Source organism: Gorilla gorilla, chromosome 2, assembly GCF_029281585.2.
Source record: "Gorilla gorilla gorilla isolate KB3781 chromosome 2, NHGRI_mGorGor1-v2.1_pri, whole genome shotgun sequence".
Classification (NCBI taxonomy): domain Eukaryota; kingdom Metazoa; phylum Chordata; class Mammalia; order Primates; family Hominidae; genus Gorilla; species Gorilla gorilla.
The window spans coordinates 160,256,746-160,278,114 of NC_086017.1; the positions used below are offsets into that span (position 1 = coordinate 160,256,746).

At 41.2% G+C, this 21,369-nt stretch overlaps 1 protein-coding gene across 7 annotated transcripts in view; it reads left to right on the forward strand.

Annotated features, from left to right (window-relative positions):
- The first annotated feature begins 5,911 nt into the window (after nucleotides 1-5,911).
- The window catches only part of HPS3 (HPS3 biogenesis of lysosomal organelles complex 2 subunit 1), a 43,445-nt gene continuing 27,987 nt past the window's right edge, over nucleotides 5,912-21,369 (forward strand). For 6 of the 7 annotated variants that reach the window (XR_002005303.4, XR_008678635.2, XR_008678634.2 and 3 more), the window contains exons 1-4: nucleotides 6,018-6,354; nucleotides 16,389-16,883; nucleotides 17,402-17,573; nucleotides 17,685-17,770. Coding sequence is in view for 3 of the 7 variants with exons in the window: in XM_055383612.2 (XP_055239587.2) it covers nucleotides 6,138-6,354; nucleotides 16,389-16,883; nucleotides 17,402-17,573; nucleotides 17,685-17,770 (970 nt within the window). In the remaining 4 variants the exon portion in view is untranslated. Of the gene's footprint in view, nucleotides 6,355-16,388; nucleotides 16,884-17,401; nucleotides 17,574-17,684; nucleotides 17,771-21,369 lie in introns of all 7 variants that reach the window. The other variant, XM_019023904.4, reaches the window with a different exon arrangement.

Below are 21,369 nucleotides of genomic sequence, written 5' to 3' on the forward strand. Positions count from 1 at the left end.
GTCACCCTTCTCATTCCTGATACTTGTAATATGTATTTTTATTCTCTCTTTTTTTTCCTGATAAGTCTGGCTAGAGTTGTACCAATTTTATTGATCTTTTCAAAGAAACAGCTTTTGGTTTTATTGATTTTCTCCAGTGTTTTTCTGTATTTGGTTCCGCTGAACTCTGCTCTGAACTTTATTTCCTTTCTTTTGATTACATTGGGTTTAATTTAGTCTTCTTTATTCTAGTTTCTGGTTTTTAAATTTTTTCTTTTTAAAAATCATCTTCCCCCATTCTGAGATCACTTTCTTAAGGTAGAAGCTGAGGTAATTAATTTGAAGTCATTCATCTTTTCTAACGTAGGTGTTATGTTTTTTGTTTTAATTTTCATTCAGTTCAAAATATTTTCTAATTTTCCATTTGGTTAATTCTTTGACCTATGGCTTCTTTAGAAGTATGCTATTTAGTTCTTACGTATTTGGAGATTTTCCAGACATCTTTCTGTCATTAATTTGTAATTTCATTCATCATAGCATCTTCCTCAAATTGCATTGGTCTGGCCAGGTGCGGTGGCTCATGCCTGTAATCCCAGCACTTTGGGAGGCCGAGGCGGGCGGATCACCTGAGGTCAGGAGTTCGAGACCAGCCTGACCAACATGGAGAAACCCCGTCTCTACTAAAAATACAAAACAGGGTGTGGTGGCGCATGCCTGTAATCCCAGCTACTCAGGAGCCTGAGGCAGGAGAATTGCTTGAACCCAGGAGATGGAGATTGCGGTGAGCTGAGATTGTGCCATTGCACTCCATCCTGGACAACAAGAGCGAAACTCTGTCTCAAACAAAAAAAAAAAAATTGCATTGGTCTGATGCTTTCCTCATTATTAAATTCAGTTTATGCAATTTTAATAAAAGTATCTCAGAAATGATGCTGTATTCTTATTCCTTCCCATCACATGATACACAATTTCACTTTTTCCTATTGACTAATTCTGATTTTCTCCTTTTGGTAATTATACTGTCCTTTCCTTTGCCGGCAGTGAGAAACTTGCCTTCCACTCTTCTTAATATACTGTATTTACTGAACAGATCAACCCTCCATGCCAGGCTGCCCCTCTCACATGAACACTCTCCTCACCCTGCGCTGGCTCTAACATTCCATCCTGGGCCACTCCTTCCCCCTGCAGGGACACTCTCTGCACCCCGCTCAGGCTCTAACACCTCAAACCAGCCCACCCCACGTATGGATGCCCTCCTCGTCCTGCATGAGTGCTCTCCTCACTAATCAGGCTCTGACACACCATAGCAATGCCCTCTTCATCCACTGTGGCCTCTGACTCCCCACACTAGGCCATACCACGCCATCATGGATGCCCTTTTCATTACATTTGGCTCTGCCTCTTCACTTGCATGGCTTCCTCCTCCCCCAACTATGGTGATCTTACTTTACTCCACCTAATAGTTTTAAGATGAATTTTTTGGGTGATAGAGAAAAGAAGGAGACGGAAGAGAAGGTGCAGTACTTTTTAAAAAGGTCTCTGGCTATTCTATGGAGAATAGACTAGAGGGGGGCAAAGAGTACAGCAGATAAACCAGTTAGAAGGCATTTGCTTAGGTAAGAAACGATGGTGACAGGGACTGGGATGGTAGTGGTGATAAGGTGAAAAGTGGTCAGATTCTAAAGGCAGAACAGACAGGACTTGCTGATGGATTGGATGTAGGGTGTGAGAGAAAAAGATCGGTCAGCCAGGCACGGTGGCTCACGCCTGTAATCCCAGCACTTTGGGAGGCTGAGGTGGGCAGATCACCTGAGGTCAGGAGTTTGAGACTAGCCTGGCCAACATGGTGAAACCCCGTCTCTACTAAAAATACAAAAATTAGCTGGGCGTGATGGCAGGTGCCTGTAATCTCAGCTACTCGAGAGGCTGAGGCAGGAGAATCGCTTGAACCCAGGAGGCGGAGGTTGCAGTGAACCAAGATCGCACCATTGCACACCAGCCTGGGGGACAAGAGTAAGACTGTCTCAAAAAAAAAAAAAAGTAAAGAAACAGGAAAAGGTGGGCCAATGATATTCCTGGGCTTTTGGCCTAAGTGACTGGTGCTAGTTACCTAGTTAGGGAAGATAAGAGGTGGATGCAGGGCATGAAGGAATCAGCAGTTTAGTTTTGGACATCTTAAGTCTGAAAATGACAGAGAATAGAGATGTTAAATTGGTGACATAGTATGGATGTGTGCCCCCACCTAAATCTCATCTTGAATTGCAATCTTCAATGTTAGAGGTGGAGTCTGGTAGGAGATGATTGGACCACGGGGATGGATTTCTCATGCATGGTTTAGTACCCTCCCCTTGGTACTGTCCTCGTGATAGGGAGTGACTTCTTGAGAGATCTGGCTGTTTAAAAGTGTGTGGCACCTCTCTCTTCTCTCTCTTTTTTTCTGCTTGGGCCATGTGATGTGCCTGCTCCCCCTTCACCTTCTACAATGATTGTAAGTTTCTTGAGACTTCCCCAGAAGCTGAGCAGATGCCAGCATCACGCTTCCTACGCAGCCTGCAAAACCGTGAGCCAATTAACCTTATTTTTTTTATAAATTACCCAGTCTTGGGTGTTTCTTTATAGCAATGTGAGAACAGCCTAACACAACTGGATATTCCAGGTCAGAGCTCAAGGAAGCTGAGAGCTAGAGATATAAATTCAGGGGTTCTTAGTATTTAGATAATTTTTAAAGTGATGGGATTGGTTGATTTCACTGAAAGAGTGAGTATAGATGGAGAGAACATATTCATCTAATTTTAGAGTTCAGAGAAAGGAGGGATAGGATCCAGTAAAGGAGACAGAGGAGGAAAATCCAAAGCGGACTATCAGAAGCCCAGTGAAGAGAATGATTTAAGAAGAGAGAGTGATACAATGCTGCTGACGGGTCAAGATGAGAGCATTAGTTTTGGCAATGTGGGAGATCTTAAAGGCAAGGATACCCTCTAAATGCAGCAAGCCAGGAAAACTACAGAAGTGGCCTGCCTGTGCCACTTTGGCAAAGAAAACTAGGGAAGAGAAGGGAGAGAAGAGGAGGCTAGGGAAGAGAGAAGGAGGGCCACTTGGAGCTGTCGTTTCCACCTCCTTACACCCCACCAACTGCTCTATCTGAAGGCTGAGGGCTGGACACCTCAATGCTGGCGCTTGATTTCCCCAAGTGCCTTGGGCTTCTCTGACAGTAGTAATGGTGTTGTTTAGAGATGCAGAAACCAATTCATCCATTGCTCTGAGAGAGTCACGTTCTATTCTTCAGGAAGCATGCTTACAACACCAACCTAATTTTTAAAAAATCTTTCAGAGGCCCCTTTTTTAAGATGCAAAAATAATGGAGCCACCTATGCAAATAGTGGTCAGCTACCTTTTGGGAATTCCTATACACTTTCCTTGTTTGATTTTTGTGACTTTTCCAGAAAGAACTTTGAGGAAATATAGAAATAAAAAATGAGAATTAAATGGTATTTTGTGAGTGACTTTCTCAACACATTCTCTAAGACCAATGCAGATATCCCGAGGTACCTCACAGATGGGATAGGGAATCAGTGCTCCAGAGATCCAGAATCCTTCTTTTCTAGGCTGGTTGAGTAGAGCTCTTTGTCCATGTTGTTGCAGAACCATTTTTGTAGCCATCCCCAGTGGTGTTGTCACCTAGAAGAAACTTGGGGGAGCTTTTTATCCACATAGTACCCTCAATGTCCCCAGCAAATACAGCTTAAAGAAGTTCTAGGGCCAGGTGCAGTGGCTCATGCCTGTAATCCTAGCACTTTGGGAGGCTGAGGTGAGAGTATCGCTTGAGTCCAGGAGTTCAAGATCAGCCTGGGCAATATAGTGAGACCCTATCTCTACAAAAAATTTTAAAAATTAGCCAGGCATGGTGGTATGTGCCTATAGTTCCTGCTAATCTGGAGGCTGGGATGGGAGGATTGCTCGAGCTCAGGTGGTCAAGGGTACAGTGAGCCATGATCACACCGCTGCACTCCAGCCTGGGTGACAGAGCGAAACCCCATCTCTTTAAATAAGAAAGAAAAGAAAGAAAGAGAGAGAAAGGAGGGAAGGAAGGAAGAAAGTTCTCAAGACAACCCTTTTCAACAGAGTGCTACCCTAAGTGCATGCGCTATGGGCTAAATTGTGTCTTCCCCCCAAATTCATATGTTGAATCTGTAACCTCCAATACCTCAGAATGTGACTGCATATAGAGATAGGGCCTTTAAGAAATAATTAAGGTTAAATAAGATCATCAGGGTGGGTCCTAATCTAATATGGCTGGTATCTTTATAAGACGAGGGAGGGACACCAGGGATGCAGGCACACAGAGGAAAGACCATAGGAACACATAATAAAAAGGTAGTCATCTTCAAGCCAAGGAGAAGGGGCTTCAGGAGAAACCATACCTGCTGACATCTTATCTTGGACTTCTAGCCTCCAGACCTGTGAAAATGAAATATCTATTGTGTAAGCCACCCAGTCTGTGGTGTTTTGTTATGGCAGCCCTTGCAAACAAATGCAACCTCCCACAAAGAATTGATGGTGTGCCATTGCTGCCCCTGCATTCGTAACAGGAATACAAGTGGGCAGCTCCTGCTCACAGCTCCTGACAAACGTGGAAACCAGACACGTGCCCCACCTTCCCTTGGGTAGCATGTCTCTTCCCAAACAATCTTAGATGAGTCAGGTGCAGTGACTACAGCAAGGAAGAAGACACTATCTCTAGGAAGGAATGGGGTTCCAGGTTTTGAGCAAATCTCACTTCTTTCTCCAAAACAGACATTCTTTTTATGCAGGTGAAATTACACTAAAGTTAATATCGGTCTTCACTAGGAGAAAATTGAATTAGGATAATTAAGTCTTGAAGAAGAAAATTAAGCCAAAAAGAATAATATGGCAGATACTTGTGGAAAGGAATCTTTTTTACTATTGATTTTGATATTTGCTCTTAAGTTTTGTATCTAGAACAAATAACTTGTGGACTATTAGTCTGGTTGTTTTCCATAGGAGCCTTCTGTGATTTTTTGCAGCCCTAGTTCCTGACCTGAGCTACCTCCATGTTTACTTCTCTGACTCACTGAGTTTGACGAACCTGTTGTTTCCCATTACTTAGAGGTACTTTATTCATCTGAAGGGCCTAGGAAAGGGAGGCAAGTTTAACTTCAATCCAATTGCATCTAATTTACAAATTCTGAACTGGAAACCGACTGAAGAAAATGTTGCACTTTCATTTATGTCCCTGTGTGCCTAAATAAAACAGCATCCCTCAATCCATGCTAACACATATATTTTCTAGGTGAACTGGACAAAGTTATACTACTTGTTTTATCTAAATCTGATTTTTTTAGAAAAGGGAAAGTGTTGCGATCGCGAACTCCACGTTGAGATGTCAGGAATAGATAATTTACTGCATAGTTTTAGGAGCACTGGACTGAAAGCCAGGGGATTTCCCTCCTAGTTCTTCTATCCTCTGGGGTTCAAACTAGTCTTTTGTCAAATGCCTACAAGATGAAGTCCATGGATTATTTCATTCAACAAACATCTTTTTGCCAAGCACGTTCAAGGCTTTGCTCTTTCCAGCTGAACTATTCTAGAATTTCCATTATTTTAAAGCAACTCTTCAGAGTGTTTAGCCCCGAACTGCACCCCATTTCAGTTTTTGCAACCCCATCCTCCAGAAGCTCAGGGACTACTGAAGAGACATGAATAACGCTCCTCAAAGTAAGTACAAAATGTTACAAGATAGATGATGAATTGTCAGAACGTACTCAAAAGCCAAAACATACCGCCTGGCCCGAAGCAGTAAAAGACGAAAGGCAGGGACCCAGCGGTCCCCGCACCCACCGGCCACTGAGCGTAGAGCAGTGGCAAGCTCGCGCGGCGGAGTGGGAGGCGCAGAGACCGAAAGCACTGCAGCGCGAGAGCGCGGACTGACCAGGCTGGCGTGACCGCTTTCCCGACGCCTGCCACGCCCTGCGGCGGCCTCTTTAAGTAGCGGAGCCGCGGGCGGGGCTGGCTGGCGTTCACGTGGCCCTGCGTCACTGGCTCGCTCGCGGAAGTAGTCCTACATTCGCGGTCAGTGCGGGGTCTCCGGGCGCCCTGCAGGGCGGGCAGGCTGTGCCATCCCGCAGCCGGACGTCGGGATGGTGCAGCTGTACAACCTGCACCCGTTCGGGTCGCAGCAGGTGGTGCCCTGCAAGCTGGAGCCGGACCGGTTCTGTGGCGGGGGGCGTGACGCGCTTTTCGTGGCGGCGGGCTGCAAGGTGGAGGCGTTCGCGGTGGCCGGCCAGGAGCTGTGCCAGCCGCGGTGCGCCTTCTCCACGCTGGGCCGGGTGTTGCGCCTGGCCTACAGCGAGGCTGGTGAGTAATCTGGAGAGCCAGGGGGCGCCTGGGGTCCAGCTTGAGGCCTCCTAGCTAGCGGACCGAACGTCTGGGCTGTAGCTCTAGCTAGGGATGGGACTTCTTGCTTCCCGGAATTTGTCGGATGGTCTCCCTGGGTCTGGCCGCTGATTGCTTGAAGTCGCATTGAGCTATGCGGTTGTCGCCGCAAGCATAGGTATGAGCTTGCTTCTGTCGGGGCGGAGACTCTGACATCTCTTGGTCTTGGTTTTCTGCAGAAAGGCCTCTGGCTGGATTCCACTCATCTCGGATACTTAAGCAAACAACAACAAAAAACTCTTTAGTGCATCAGATTTCAAAGACTTACCAAAAAAACAAGTAGGAATAAGGAGACTAGTACTGTATCCTGGAACCTCCAAGTACTCCCAGCTTTAACAATTATTCCAACTCTTGGCAGTTCTTTTACATCTGTACCTCCATCCACTTCCGGTCGGTTTTTGAAAGCTCACATTATGTGTTGATTTTTAAATGTGTGTAAGTAGAACTCAGACTGCCCCCTTCTCTTCTCTTAAACATCTGTGGCCGGGCGCAGTGGCTCACGCCTGTAATCCCAACACTTTGGGAGGCTGAGGCAGGCAGATCACGATGTTAGGAGTTCGAGACCAGCCTGGTCAATTTATTGAAACCCCGTCTGTACTGAAAATACAAAAATTAGCCGGACGTGGTGGTGGGCGCCTGTAGTCTCAGCTACTTGGGAGGCTGAGGCAGGAGAATCGCTTGAACCGGGGAGGCGGAGATTGCCCCATTGCACTCCAGTTTAGGCGACAGAGTGAGACTCCGTCCCAAAACAAACAAAAACAAACAGTTGTAGGAGCAGCTGTTACTCTTTCACACCAGAAATGTGAAGCAATACCAAGGAAGTACTGTGTGGGTGAATCCTATTTTAGAAAAATCCAACATTTAAAACTAGATCCCTTTTAGATTACAGAAGAATTTACCATATAATTCCTTTAATACACTTACCTTCGATTCATACTTTACAAGATGGGTGTAAAGTTCAGTATTTACGGTGCGAAAGCTGGTGGCTATGGTGTTAATGAAGTGGAGAACTTGAACCTGGAAGATGGGAGATCTCTCTCTAATCCCTACCCCGCAGCTGGTTCGGTGTGAGTTTATAGAAACCTTGGGGTCTGAGTTTATGTTAAAAAAAAAAAAAAAAAGTTGAATAAATAGATCAGTGATATCCAGACCCTGGGATTTCGTGGCTCAATTAAAAACTGTGGGGTTACCATACATAGTATCTGACTGCTTATTTTGTTAAGTAAAGACATATACAGGCATACCTTGTTTTTTTTGCATTTCACTTTGTTGTACTTTGCCGATACTGCGTGTTTTTTTTTCCCCAATTGAAAGTTTATGGCAACTCTGTGTGGAGCAAATCTACCAGTTCCATTTTTCACACTGCATGTGCTCACTACATGTCTCTTGAGTCACATTTTGATAGTTCTTGGCAATATTTCAAACTTTATCATAATTATTATATCTGTTATGGTGATCAGCAATCTTTGATGTTACTATTGTAGTAGTTTTGGGGTGCCATGAACTGTGCCCATGTGAGATGGTGAACTTAATTGATATGTGTTGTGTGTGTTCTGATTACTGCTCTGATCGTCTCTGCCTCCTCAGGCTGCCCTAGGCCCTGAGACACAACAATATTGAAATCAGGCCAATTAATAACCCTATAATGTCTTCTAAATGTTCAAGTGACACTTGAATGTCTCTCACTTTAAATCAAAAGCTAGAAATGATTAAGCTTAGTGAGGAAGGCAGGCGTGTCAGAAGCTGAGATAGGCTGCACGGTAGGCCTCTTGGACCAAACACTTAGCCAAGTTGTGACTGCAAAGGAAAAGTTCTTGAAATTAAGTGTTACTCCAGTGAACACAAATGATTAGAAAGCCTTATTGCTGATAGGAAAAAAACTTTGCTCTAGGTAGAAGATCAAGCCAGCCAAAATACTCCCTTAAGCCCAGGCTTAATACAGAGCAAGGCCCTCTGTTCAACTCTGTGAATGCTGAGAGAGGTGAGGAAGCAGCAGCAGAAAAGTTTAAAGCTAGCAGAGTTCAGTTCATGAGGTTTAAGGGAAGAAGCTGTCTCCACAATATAAAAGTGCGGGTGAAGCAGCAAGTGATGATGTAGAATCTGCAGCAAGTTATCCAGAAGTTCAGAAGATATAGCTAAGATGAGTTTATGGAGGCAGCTGTGCTAAACAACAGATTTTTTTTCAGTGTAGACAAAACAGTCTTAAATTGGAAGAAGATGCCATCTAGGACTTTCTTGGCTAGAGAGGAGAAGATAATGCCTGGCTTCAAAGAACAGGCTGACTCTTGTTAGGGGGTGATGCAGCTGGTGACTAAATTGAGGCCAGTTCTCATTTACCATTCTGAAAATCACAGGGCCCTTTTAAAAATTTTGCTAAATCTACTCTGCCTGTGCTTTAGAATGAAAAAAGCCTGGGTGACAGCACAGCTGTTACAACATTGTTTACTGAATATTTTAAGCCCACTGTTTTGATCTACTGCTCAGAAAACAATATTCTCTTCAAAAGATTACTGCACATTGACAATGCACCTAGTCCCTCAAGACCTCTGATGGAGATGTAGAAGGAGATTGATGTTGTTTTTATGCCTGCTAACACAGCATCCATTCTGCAGCCTATGAATCAAGTAGTAATTTTGACTTTCAAGTCTCATTATTAAAGAAATACATTTGGTAAGGCTATAACTGCCACAGATAGTGATTCTTCTGATGGATCTGGGCAAAATAAATTGAAAATCATCTGGAAAGAATTCACCCTTTCTAGATGGCATTAAAAACATTCAGGATTCATGGAAGGAGATCAGATACCAACATTAACAGGAGTTTGGAAGTAGTTGATTCCAACCCTCACGGATGACTTTGAGGGGTTCAAGACTTAGGTGGATGAAATAACAGTAGATGTAGTGGAAATAGCAAGAAAGCTAGAATTAGAAGTGGAGCCTGAAGATGTGTTGGAATTCCTGCAATCTTATGATCAAACTTGAATGGATGAGGAGTTGCTTCTCATGGATGAACAAAGAAAGTGGTTTCTTGAGATGGAATCTGTTTCTATTGAAGATGCTGGGAACATTGTTCAAAAGACAACGAAGATTTAGAATATTTCATAAACTTAGTTGATAAAGCAATGACAAGGTTTGAAAAGATTAACTCCAATTTTGAAGTTCTGCTGTGGGTAAAATGCCATTGCATGCTCCAGAGAAATCTTTTGTGAAAGGAAGAGTCAATTGATGGAGCAAACTTAATTGTTTTATTTTTTATTTTATTTTATTTTATTTTATTTTATTTTTTTGAGACAGAGCTTCACTCTTGTTGGCCAGGCTGGAGTGCAGTGGCGTGAACTCGGCTCACCACAACCTCCACCTCCCAGGTTTAAGCAATTCCCAGCCTCAGCCTCCCAAGTAGCTGGGATTACAGGCATGCGCTACCACTTGTGGCGAATTTTGTATTTTTAGTAGAGATGGGGTTTCTCCATGGTTGGTCAGGCTGGTCTCAAACTCCTGACCTCAGGTGATCCACCTGCCTTGGCCTTGCAAAATGCTGGCGTTACAGGTGTGAGCCACTGCGCCTGGCCCATTGTTGTCTTATTTTAAGGATTTACCACAGCCACCCCAGCCTCCAGTGACCACCACCCTGATCAGTCAGCAGCCATCAGCATCGGGGCAAGACCCTTCACCAGTGAAAAGATATGTCTCGTTAAAGGCTTGGATGATCGTTAGCATTTTTTTTAGCAATAAAATATTTTTAGTTAAGGTATGTACATTGCTTTGTTTTTTTGTTTGTTTGTTTGTTTTTTAGGTATAATGCAATTTCACACCTAATAGACTATAATCTAGTACAAACATAACTTTTTTATGCACTGGGAAACCAAAAAATTTATGTGACTCTTTTTATTGCATTATTTGCTTTATTGCGGTGGTCTGGAAGCAATCCTCCAATATCTCTGGGATATGCCTGTGTTTTTTTTTTAAAAAAAATGAAAAGCCTTACTATTTACTGTCATTATTTATAAAAGAAAAAACACTTAGCATCAAACATTGGATGTCTTTAGCTTTGTGAACAACTTACTCTGCTGTCATTGGTTTTTTGTTTTTGTTTTTGCCTAATGACAACATTAGCAGGGGCCTGCACTGGGCCACGGACCTGTTTGAAAAACCTCTCATTAACTCTTTAAGTTCCCTTTCAGCAGGAATATTCCAATTTTGGTATTTCTTATAAAATCTGTCTTTAATGGTCATACCTGTTACAATATTGGTAGTTTTCTCTACGTCACTCCTTTTAAGGCATAAGAGTTCTCACTTTCAAGAGTTTTACTGAGTAACGAACTCACCACTTTCAACTTTTATGTGTGTGTGTGTGAGAGAGAGAAAGAAAGACAGGGACAGACAGGCATACACACAGACAGATAATATGTTTACATGATTTACTTCATTCTTCCAAGTGGATGTTTATTTTAGAATTTGGAGTGGCAGGTATTATGTAAACTTCTAGCTTTCTTACCTGTTGGATCCTTGGATGGCCACTACCTATGCATACGAATCACTTGGGGAGTTTTTAAAAATCTCCATGCCTGGGCCAAACCCTCAGAGATACAGTAGTAGCTTCCCTGGAGTGAGGACAGCATTGGGGTGAGTCAGATATTTAATCAGGATTGAGAACCACTGATCTAGAGCAGTACTGGCTGCAGGAGGCCATGAGTAGCATTGTAACCTCATTAACGAGGCCTTGAACAATAAAGATGTTTTTATAAACCAGTTGACTGCCTTAAAGCAGGTTCAAGAGTCATGTGGGATGGAATTAGCATCACGGGTCATGTAGCTCAAGGGTAAGTTTCAGTCCACAGCTTGAACTTCAACCCCTGGGTACAGCTCCTATTAATCCACCCATAAATGAACATAAATAGAGCTGACTCTGGCTATGATGGTATCCAGATAACTTGTTTTCCACTTCACAGCTTTTCCCTTTTGGCCCCTTCCTTCCATTCACAATAACTGGGACATGAGGATTCCGGCTCAATGCCCAGTGTCCTCCTCTGTAGCAAGTCTCCTCATCAAAAATGGAAAGAATCTTACATCAGCCATCTATATTTACTAAAAATGCTTTTCAGGTCTCTAGTCAAGCAGAAAACATTTTCAGGTTAAAAAAAAAATCTCAGATTAGCTGAAAGTTTTTAAAATAAAATTTGGGGGGTATTAGGGAGAAAGTAGGTAGAAATTTTGAAGGACGGGGACCTCTGACATTGTCATCAGTAAGGGAAAATAAATTTAGGCTTTGTGTGTGATACGGTTTGGCTGTGTCCTCACCTAAAATCTCATCTTGAATTGTAGTCCCCATAACCCCCACGTGTCAAGGGCGGGACCAGGTGGAGGTAATTGGATCATGGGGACAGTTTCCCCCATGCTGTTTCTCATGATAGTGAATTCTCATGAGATCTGATGGTTTTTAAGTGTCTGGCATTTCCCCTACCCACACTTATTTTCTGTCCTGCCACCCTGTGAAGAGGTGCCTTCCACCATGATTATAAGTTTTCTGAGGTCCCCCCAGCCATGTGGAACTGTGAGTCAATTAAACCTTTTTTCTTTATTACCCAGTCTCAGGTATTTGCTTGTAGCAGTAATGTGAAAATGGACTAATACAGTGTGTAAAGCAAAGAAGAAGGGAGACCTGAGAACTCCCCACTCCTGAAAGAGAAAGACCTGGTGGCCAGGGTCGAGTGCTGTGTGGGGACCTTTGGTGGTAGACACTTGTTTATGGGGTGTCTAGGGGTGGTGGGGCATGGAGGATGCAGACCACAAGGCTGTAATTGCCTGGCCATTAGCACAAGTGTACTAAACCAGCCCCAGCCCATCTACCCCTCCCACAAGCCCTACTTTCTCTCAATTTTCCTGGAGTCATAAAACATATTTAGATGCCTTATAAATTATTTCTGCCTTGTGATTCAATTTTGTCATAGGAGTACAGCCTTTGATCTGGTATTACTGTTAGCCATGTTTGTGATCTTGCTACATAAAAGGGAAGGTTTACTTATTTTTAAAAATCAGTAACTCTAAGCTCAAGAGTAAAAATGAGAATGATTTTTCAATGTACTTAATAAAGACAGAAGCTGAGCCTGGGCTACATAGTGAAACCCTGTTTCTACATATGTGTGTGTGTGTATATATATACACACACACACATTATACTATATGTATATACATATATATACACACACACACACAAATTAGCCAAGTGTGGTGGCTCACACCTGTAGTTCCAGCTACTTGAGAGGCTGAGGTGGAAGGATCACTTGAGTCCGGGAGATGGAGGTTGCAGTGAGCCAAGACAACTTGGGCAACAGAGCAAGACACTTAAATTTAAAAAAGGTAAAATGAGGCACTGCACACATAAAGCTTAAAAAATTTAGTTCCCTTCTCTTGGAAAGGGTTATAGCCTCCACAGACTCCTGTAGACTTGTATTTCCCTTCTATCAGTTGGGGAAACAGCATTACTGGGCAAAGAACATAAACTTTTGAGCTAACCAGATCTAGGTTTGAGTCCCAGTTTCCTAATTTATTCGTTGTATTGCCTTGGACAAGTTACTTTGCTTGTCTGTGCTTCAGATTCCTGATGTATAAAATGAGGAGGGAGATTTATATCTTGAAGGGCTGTTGTGAGAGTTAACTGAAGGAACTCTAAAGCTCTGATCATAAGGATTGTCAGGCAGGCACATTTAGCAAGTGCTGGATCATCATTTAAAGACCAGGTCATTAATCTGAAAGCACACAATACAACATGGACACTATCTACAATTTGCATACTATAAACATTAGTTAATATATGAATTTTATAGATGAAATGGGCATGTATTTATAGGTATATGAATAAAAAGGTTTTATTGTAATTAAATATTCTTAGTTTTAAAATTTATTTACTAAATTATGATACCAAAAGTATTGGCAACAGAAGAAAAATAGATAAACTGGACTTTATCAAAAGTAATGACTGTTATATATCAAAAGACTCATCAACAGATTGAAAAGACAACATGGAATGGGAGAAAATATTTCCAAATCATATATCTCATAAGGGATTAATATCTAGAATATATACAATAAAGAACTCTTACAACTCAACAACAACCAAAAAAACTTGATTAAAAAATGGGCTAAGGACTTGAATAGACATTTCTACAAAGAAGAAAATACATAAACAGCAAAAAACATAAGAAAAGATGCTCAAAATCACTGATAATTAGGGAAATGCAAATCCAAACCACAGTGAGATAGCACCTCACACCCATTAGTATACCTGTTATTAAAAAAACAGAAATTAACGTGTTAGGGAGAATGTGGAGAAATTGGAACCCTTAAACGTTGCTGGTAGGAATGTAAAATAACACAGCCTATGTGGAAAACAATATGGCAGTTTCTCAAAACATTAAACATAGAATTACCATATGATCCAGCAATTCCACTTCTGGGTGTATACCCAAAGTAATTGAAAGCAGAGACTTGAATGGATACATGCACACCAATGTTTGTAGCAAAATTATTCACAAGAGCCAAAAGGTGGAAACAGTTCAAGGATCCATTGACAAGTAAATGAGTAAATAAAATATATTGTATGAACATACAATAGAGTATTATTTGGCCTTAATGAAATTCTGATGCATGCCACAACCTGGATAAATCTTGGAGAAGTTATGCCAAGTGATACAAGCCTGATACAAAAGGAAAAATACTATATGGTTCAACTTACATGAGGTACCTAGAGTAGTCAAATTCATAGAGATAGTATAATGGTGGTCTCACCCTGGTGAGAGGGAGGAATAGGGAATTATTGTTTAATCAGTGCAGAGTTTTTTAGGAGATGAAAAAGTTAGTTATAGAGATGGATGGTAGTGATGGTTGCATAGCAATGAGAAGATACCAGTGCCACTGATCTGTAGACTTAAAAATGGTGAAAATGTACATTTTATGTTGTGTGTATTGTACTACAATAAAGAAAATTTATTTACTGGGGGAATTTTAGGAAGATGGAGGCCTCAGCTTCATCCCAACTCTGTCCAAACTGCTTCCCTGGAAAAGTGAACAAACTTAGGGCACCTGCGATCTCCAGGGAAAGAACGGGTTCAGGCTCCATCTCTGTGGCATAAAAAGAACCATCAGGAGAAAGCTTGCTACCTGTAGAAGTCAGGATCATTTTGGAGGAGGGAGCCTGGTCAGCCCAGTGAATGTCTGCAGAAAGGGGCAGCACCTGCTTCCTTGCCTCATAAGTACATGGGAAGTCAATGTAATGGCAACATTTCAATTTCAGTTCATCGGAAAAGGGCCAATTTGCTTAATAGTGTTAATATAATAGAGTCTACATTTGGAAGAAGTGACATTAGATCCTCTGACTTATCTCCTTCTTTACCCGCAAAATTCTAAAGATTAAAAATGTTTATTTTCTAAACCTCCACTAAAATAGAAGAAAATATAGGAGCATATTTATGTAATTTGGAGGACATGGATGGGAACTCAGAAGGCAAGGAGGAAAAGATACATATAGTATACTCTAAATAAAAAGGGTATGGTAAAAGATGCCATCAGCAAAGTCAAAATCAGAAAATAGACTCTAAAACCATTTACTATTTATAGACGACAAAAGGTTTATATCCCTTTTAAGTAGAGGGCTACAGTGTCATGATAAGAAAAACAAATGAACAACTTAATAAAAATTGGACATCATGCAGAAGAGAAACTATACATGGCTGATAAACATAGGAAAAGATGGCCAGCTTTATAAAAAGGTCTAGGAAATGTAAATTATAATAGCCATGAGAGTCCATGTTTCTCTCATTGTGTAAAGTCAGTGCTAGTGAGGATGTGGGGAAACAGGTGTGTTTAAGCACTGCTGCTGGTAACATGAATTTCTATTATCTAATCGATAGTAATTGGGCAATATTGAAATTTAAAATGCCCATGCCCTTTGGCCCAACATATCTCACTTCTGGGAATCTGTACCGTTAAAATAAATCCCCCAGTAAATAAAGATATAGATATAAGCCTATGTATTACCATGAAACATAGTGGCAAAAAACCCTGGAAATATATTTGAATGCTTATCAGTAAGGGAATTATTGAATAAATTATGCATATGTATGTACATATGGGATGTTGAACATATTGAAAAGGATGTTAGATATCCATGTATCAGCCTGGAGGGAGAGATTTATTAATAATTTTTAAAAGTTGCAGATTGTTAAATACATTTAATATGATTACACTTTAGTTTTTGTTTGTTTTTAAAAAAGACAGAATACCGCTCTGTGATCTCTGTTTATATGAGAAAAAGGTGTTGAAAGGCACATACCAGGCTGTGTGTTAACATTGGGTCCTCAAGGGGGAGATCATTATGCTTTTCATTTTGCATCTCTTTACCACGTTACCATTTTGACTTCCCACAACCAATATATGTTTATAAGTTAAAACTTATACAATCAACAATTTAGAGAAAATTAACTTGGATCTGTATTTTCTTTGCTATTTCCAACTTTATCCTGTTTCTCAGACTTGTGACTTGTGGGAAGGAGAGGGTTTGAAGTGTAAGTTCTGCTAATCTGAGAATTCCTTAATGTATACCTAATTTTGGTGTCACCCTAATAGTGAATTCTGTGTCAGTAGAGCTTTGTTAGAACTGCAGATTTAGAGCTACAGTAAACACTTAATTTTACATTTTATTCCTTATATGAACTTTCTGTATGTTACATGGGCAATTAATAGGTTGTCTTAAGACACTCAGATGGGAGAGATGGCATTTCAGAACCTCAAAGCCTAATGTCAGTCAAAAATACACCTAAGATTTTGTTACTTAGGGTTTTATTCTATTCAGTCTTTAATTCGACCATTTGTGTTAGAATTCATTAATAGTACTCATGTCAGCAAGGGAGGTGGTTGTATTTCTAATTACAAATTCTCAGTATAATCTTCATTCCTTCTCAGGAGATTATTTGGTAGCAATTGAAGAGAAAAACAAAGCTACATTTCTACGTGCTTATGTGAACTGGAGAAATAAAAGGACTGAAAACTCTCGTGTGTGTATCCGAATGATTGGGCATAATGTGGAGGGACCATTCAGCAAAGCCTTCAGAGACCAGATGTACATTATTGAAATGCCGCTTTCGGAGGCCCCCTTGTGCATTTCCTGTTGCCCTGTGAAAGGAGACCTTCTCGTTGGCTGCACAAATAAATTAGTCTTATTTAGTTTGAAGTACCAGATCATTAATGAGGAATTCTCACTATTGGACTTTGAACGTTCTTTAATTATACACATAGATAATATCACTCCTGTTGAGATTTCTTTTTGTGTTGGATATGTTGCTGTCATGTCAGACTTAGAAGTCTTAATCGTAAAACTGGAGTCAGGCCCTAAAAATGGAGAGAGAGTTCACCACTATCCACATAAGACCAACAATCGAATAAGACGGACAGAAGAAGGTAAGTAATGAATTTGACTTGCTTTCTTGTTTTAGGAACATAGAAAACCTTCACCTTTGGCAGTCTGAAGGTCTGTGGTATATATGGTGCCCGGCCATGTTATTTATAGATTTAGTTATTCCTATTTCATGGGATTTGGTTTTATGATCTGGCTGTCCATAGCTTACTCTGTAGCATGTGAATATATTTATCAGTAGAAGTAATGGAACAACCACTGCTAGATGAGGGGCTTCTAGTCCTAGTCCTCATAGTTACTAGTTGAATGACCTTGGGTTAATAATACCATCTCTGAGTTTCAACATCCTCATGTGTAAAATGGGGATGATAATACCTACCCTGTTGTACTTTATCAGTTGTGGAGATTAAATGAGCAAGCGCTAAGTCTTTTCACAACCACAGTGCCTTGTAAATGTGTGCATATTATAAATAAATAAAATTACTATATGTCTAATTGGTGAGAGGATGTTGTAAAATCTAATTTTCATTCAAGTAGGACTGTTACATTTTATTTTTTTAAGGCATCAGTAATGAAATTTCACAGCTTGAGTCAGATGATTTTGTCATCTGCCAGAAGCCCCTGGAACTTCTTGGTGAAAAAAGTGAACAGTCTGGATTATCTGTTACACTGGAGTCTACGGGATTAGCTGATGAAAAAAGAAAATATTCCCACTTTCAGCACCTGCTCTATAGGTATTATAGTGCTTTTTTTTTTTTTTTTTTACCAGAATTTTATGTATATATGCCTGCTTAAAGTACATGGAAGTTATATTTTTCCCTTTCTCTGTCTTTTTAAACCCACAGACGTTTTGCTCCTGATATTTCGTCCTATGTCTTGTCTGATGACATCAAGCTACATTCCCTCCAGCTGCTACCCATTTACCAGACCGGTAAGCATGACAGTGTAGGAGTGTGACAGTGCAGCAAGGTGAAAATGCTCTGTCTGGGCTGGAAGTGAAGACCCATGTGGGTAATAGGTTTGGTGGTTTGGTTCTTCCACTGGAGTCTCCTTGTGGCCCTTTAACAAAGTTTTTTTTTTTTTGAGACCGAGTCTCGCTTTATTGCCAGTCTGGAGTGCAGTGGTGCGATCTCGGCTCACTGCAACTTCTACTTCCTGGGTTCAAGTGATTCTCCTGCCTCAGCCTCCCGAGTAGCTGGGACTACAGGCACCTGCCACCAAGCCCGGCTAAATTTTTTTGTATTTTTAGCAGAGACGGGGTTTCACCATGTTGGGCAGGATGGTCTCGATCTCCTGACTTTGTGATCTGCCTGTGTTGGCCTCCCAAAGTGCTAGGATTACAGGCATGAGCCACCGCACCCCGACCTTTATTTTATTATTATTTTTTATTTTTTTTCTTGAGACAGAGTTTTGCTCTTGTTGTCCAGGCTGGAGTGCAATGGTATGATCTTGGCTCACTGCAACCTCCACCTCCTGGGTTCAAGTGATTCTCCTGCCTCAGCCTCCCAAGTAGCTGGAATTACAGGCATGCCCCACCACGCCCAGCTAATTTTGTATTTTTAGTAGAGATGGGGTTTCTCCATGTTGGTCAGGCTGGTCTCGAACTCCCGACCTCATTGATCCGCCCACCTCGGCCTCCCAAAGTGCTGGGATTACAGGTGTGAGCCACCACACCCGGCCCAAAATCCTTAGCAAATACCTGTGAGTACTAGAAAGGGAAGTCATACCTGCTAGGAGAAGCCATGGAGAAGGCATGACAGACTGAACTCATTTCCCTTTTTGAAATGGCCTCTAGGCCCAAAAAGGAAATTGGAGACCTGTTAGAGCCAAGGTATGTCTGGGTTCTAGCTAGGTATTTGGCCAAGCTTCTTATGATTGGCTTGTGAATTAGGTGTAAAAATGTGGACTGAATGGAAAATAATTTAGAGCAGTGGTTTTCAACCCTGCCACACAATGGGCTTACCTGAATGCTTTTTAAGATATTGATACTCAGGCTCTACATGCAAGATATCAGTTACAGGGCCTGGGCATTAGTATTTTTTAAAAGCTCCCCAAGAGTCTAATGGGCACCATGATTGAGAATCACTAATAGGCCCTGCACTCAGTTCTGGCCTGATTAACGTCTTTAGATGTTATCTAGAGAAAGATACAAATATTATTCCGATTAAATGTGTTTCTAATCTTCATTTTTTTTTCTTTCTTTTAGTAAATATTTATTGAGTACCTACTATGTTGAGCATTGTGCTGAATACTAGGGAACTAACAGTGAGTGAAGTGCTTGCTCTTACGGAGCTAATTGTCTAGTGGGGGAAGGGAGACATTCGAATAACGGCAGATTCACAGTTGTACCCTGAAATGAGTGATCTGTGGTAAACCTCCCTGTGAGAGCCTATAACAAAAGACCCTGACCTCATCTTGAGGTCAGGGAAGGCTTCCTGAGAAAGAGGATCTGAAGGGCGAATTGGACTCACTTGGGAATAGGGTTGGGTTGGTGCAGGGGAGGGGAAGAGAGCCTTCCAGGCAGAAGCAGTAGCAAAGGCTCTGTCGCAGAGGGAGGATCACATTTGAGAAACTGAGAGAAGCAAAATTAAGGGGATGGCAGTGAGACAGGGCTGGAGACCAGACAGGGCCAGTAGCCATATTAGAGGATCAGCTAAAGATCCAGTGAGCTTCCCATAGCACTTGGAATAAAAACTCCAAATCCATTCCATGGCGTATATGACCTTAACTCTAAGCCCATCTTGTCCCACTCTCACCCTGCTTACTATTCTTCATCCATAATGGCCTTTCCCTCTTCCTTAGAGACGCCACAGGCACGCTTATCTAAGACCTATTATTTGCTCTTCTTGTGCATAGTGTACTCCTCTCAGCCTTGTGTGACTGGTGCATTTAAGTCATTCAGTTTGCAGCTGAAGTGTAACCTCATCACGGAGGACTTCTCTGACCTCTCAATTTAAAATATCCCTTCTCCACTCACACTGGAGTTTACTTGTTTACTCTCCATCCCAATCCACATCACTAGAATGAAGGCTCTGTGAAAGCAGTTACATTGTTTTGAACACTGTTGTATCCCTAGAATCTGGAACAGCAGCACTTAGTAGGTACCTGATGAATACTGACTGAATAGACGAACGGATGGGTCATATGTATTTGAGCTGGGCCGTAATGGATGATAGAGATTTTGGTAAGATATTACATAATGGGAACCAACATTATATGAGGTGTAAAATTATGTGTATTTGGAGATTCGTGAGCAGTTCTCTTTGGCCAGAGCACAGATGTATGTTAAAAAAGAATAGGGAGAAAAAAACTGGACAGTTGACTTTCAGCCAAATATGGAGAGTACAGAATTGGACTTCTGCTATTAATTGGTGTCCTTCAAGGGTGTCAGTCAGGGTACTTGTTAAACAACTTTGGTTATGAAAAATTACAGCCACATTTAGATAGAAAATAGTGCAGTGAACCCCCATGTACCCATCAAACAGCTTCAACAGTGTTGCTCCATGCTACATTATTTTGATGCACATCCCGGAGTTCATACCATTGCATTCATAAATATTTCAACATATGTCTCTAAAAGTATTCTTTTACTTAAACCCAAAATGCTATTTCACATTATAAAAAATTCGTTGCCGGGTGCGGTGGTTCACGCCTGTAATCCCAGCACTTTGGGAGGCTGAGGCGGGTGGATCACAAGGTTGGGAGTTCGAGACCAGCCTGGCCAATATGGTGAAACCCCGTCTCTACTAAAAAAAAAAAAAAAAAAAAATTAGCCGGGCATGGTGGTGGCCGCCTGTAGTCCCAGCTACTTGGGAGGCCGAGGCAGGAGAATCGTTTGAACCCGGGAGGTGGAGGTTGCAGTGAGCCGAGATCGTGCCACTGCACTCCAGCCTGGGTGACAGAGTGAGACTCCATCTCAAAAAATAAAAATAAAAAAAATTTTGTTGATACCACCAGATATCCAGTAAGTGTTCACATTTCTCTAATTGACTAAAAAACTTCTATAATTCATTTGTTTGAATCATATTCCAAATAAAGTTCATACATTGCAATTGATTGCTATGTCTTTTAAGGCTCTTTTAATATCTAGGCTTTCCCTCCTCTCTTTTCTTTGCATCTTATTTAACAAGAAATTAGACTCTTTACTATAAAATTTCCAACAATCTGAATTTTGCTAATTGAATCCTTACGTGTCATTTAACATGTTTCTCTGTCCACTGTATTTCCGTGTGAGTTGGTAGATGGAAATCTATGCTGTTTAGTATGGTAGCCATTAGTCACATGCTGCTATTAAGCACTTGAAATATGACTAGTCTGAATTGAGATATGGCATAAGTATAAAATACACACTAGATTTTGAAGACTAAGTACAAAAATGTATATAATATTAATTTTTGTGTTTATTGCTTCTTGAAATGGTAATATTTTTGATATGTTGGGTTAATACAATATTATTAAAATTTTACTTGTTTCTTTTTACTTTTTAAAATGTGATTACTAGAAATCTAGTAATTACAGATGTGGCTCACA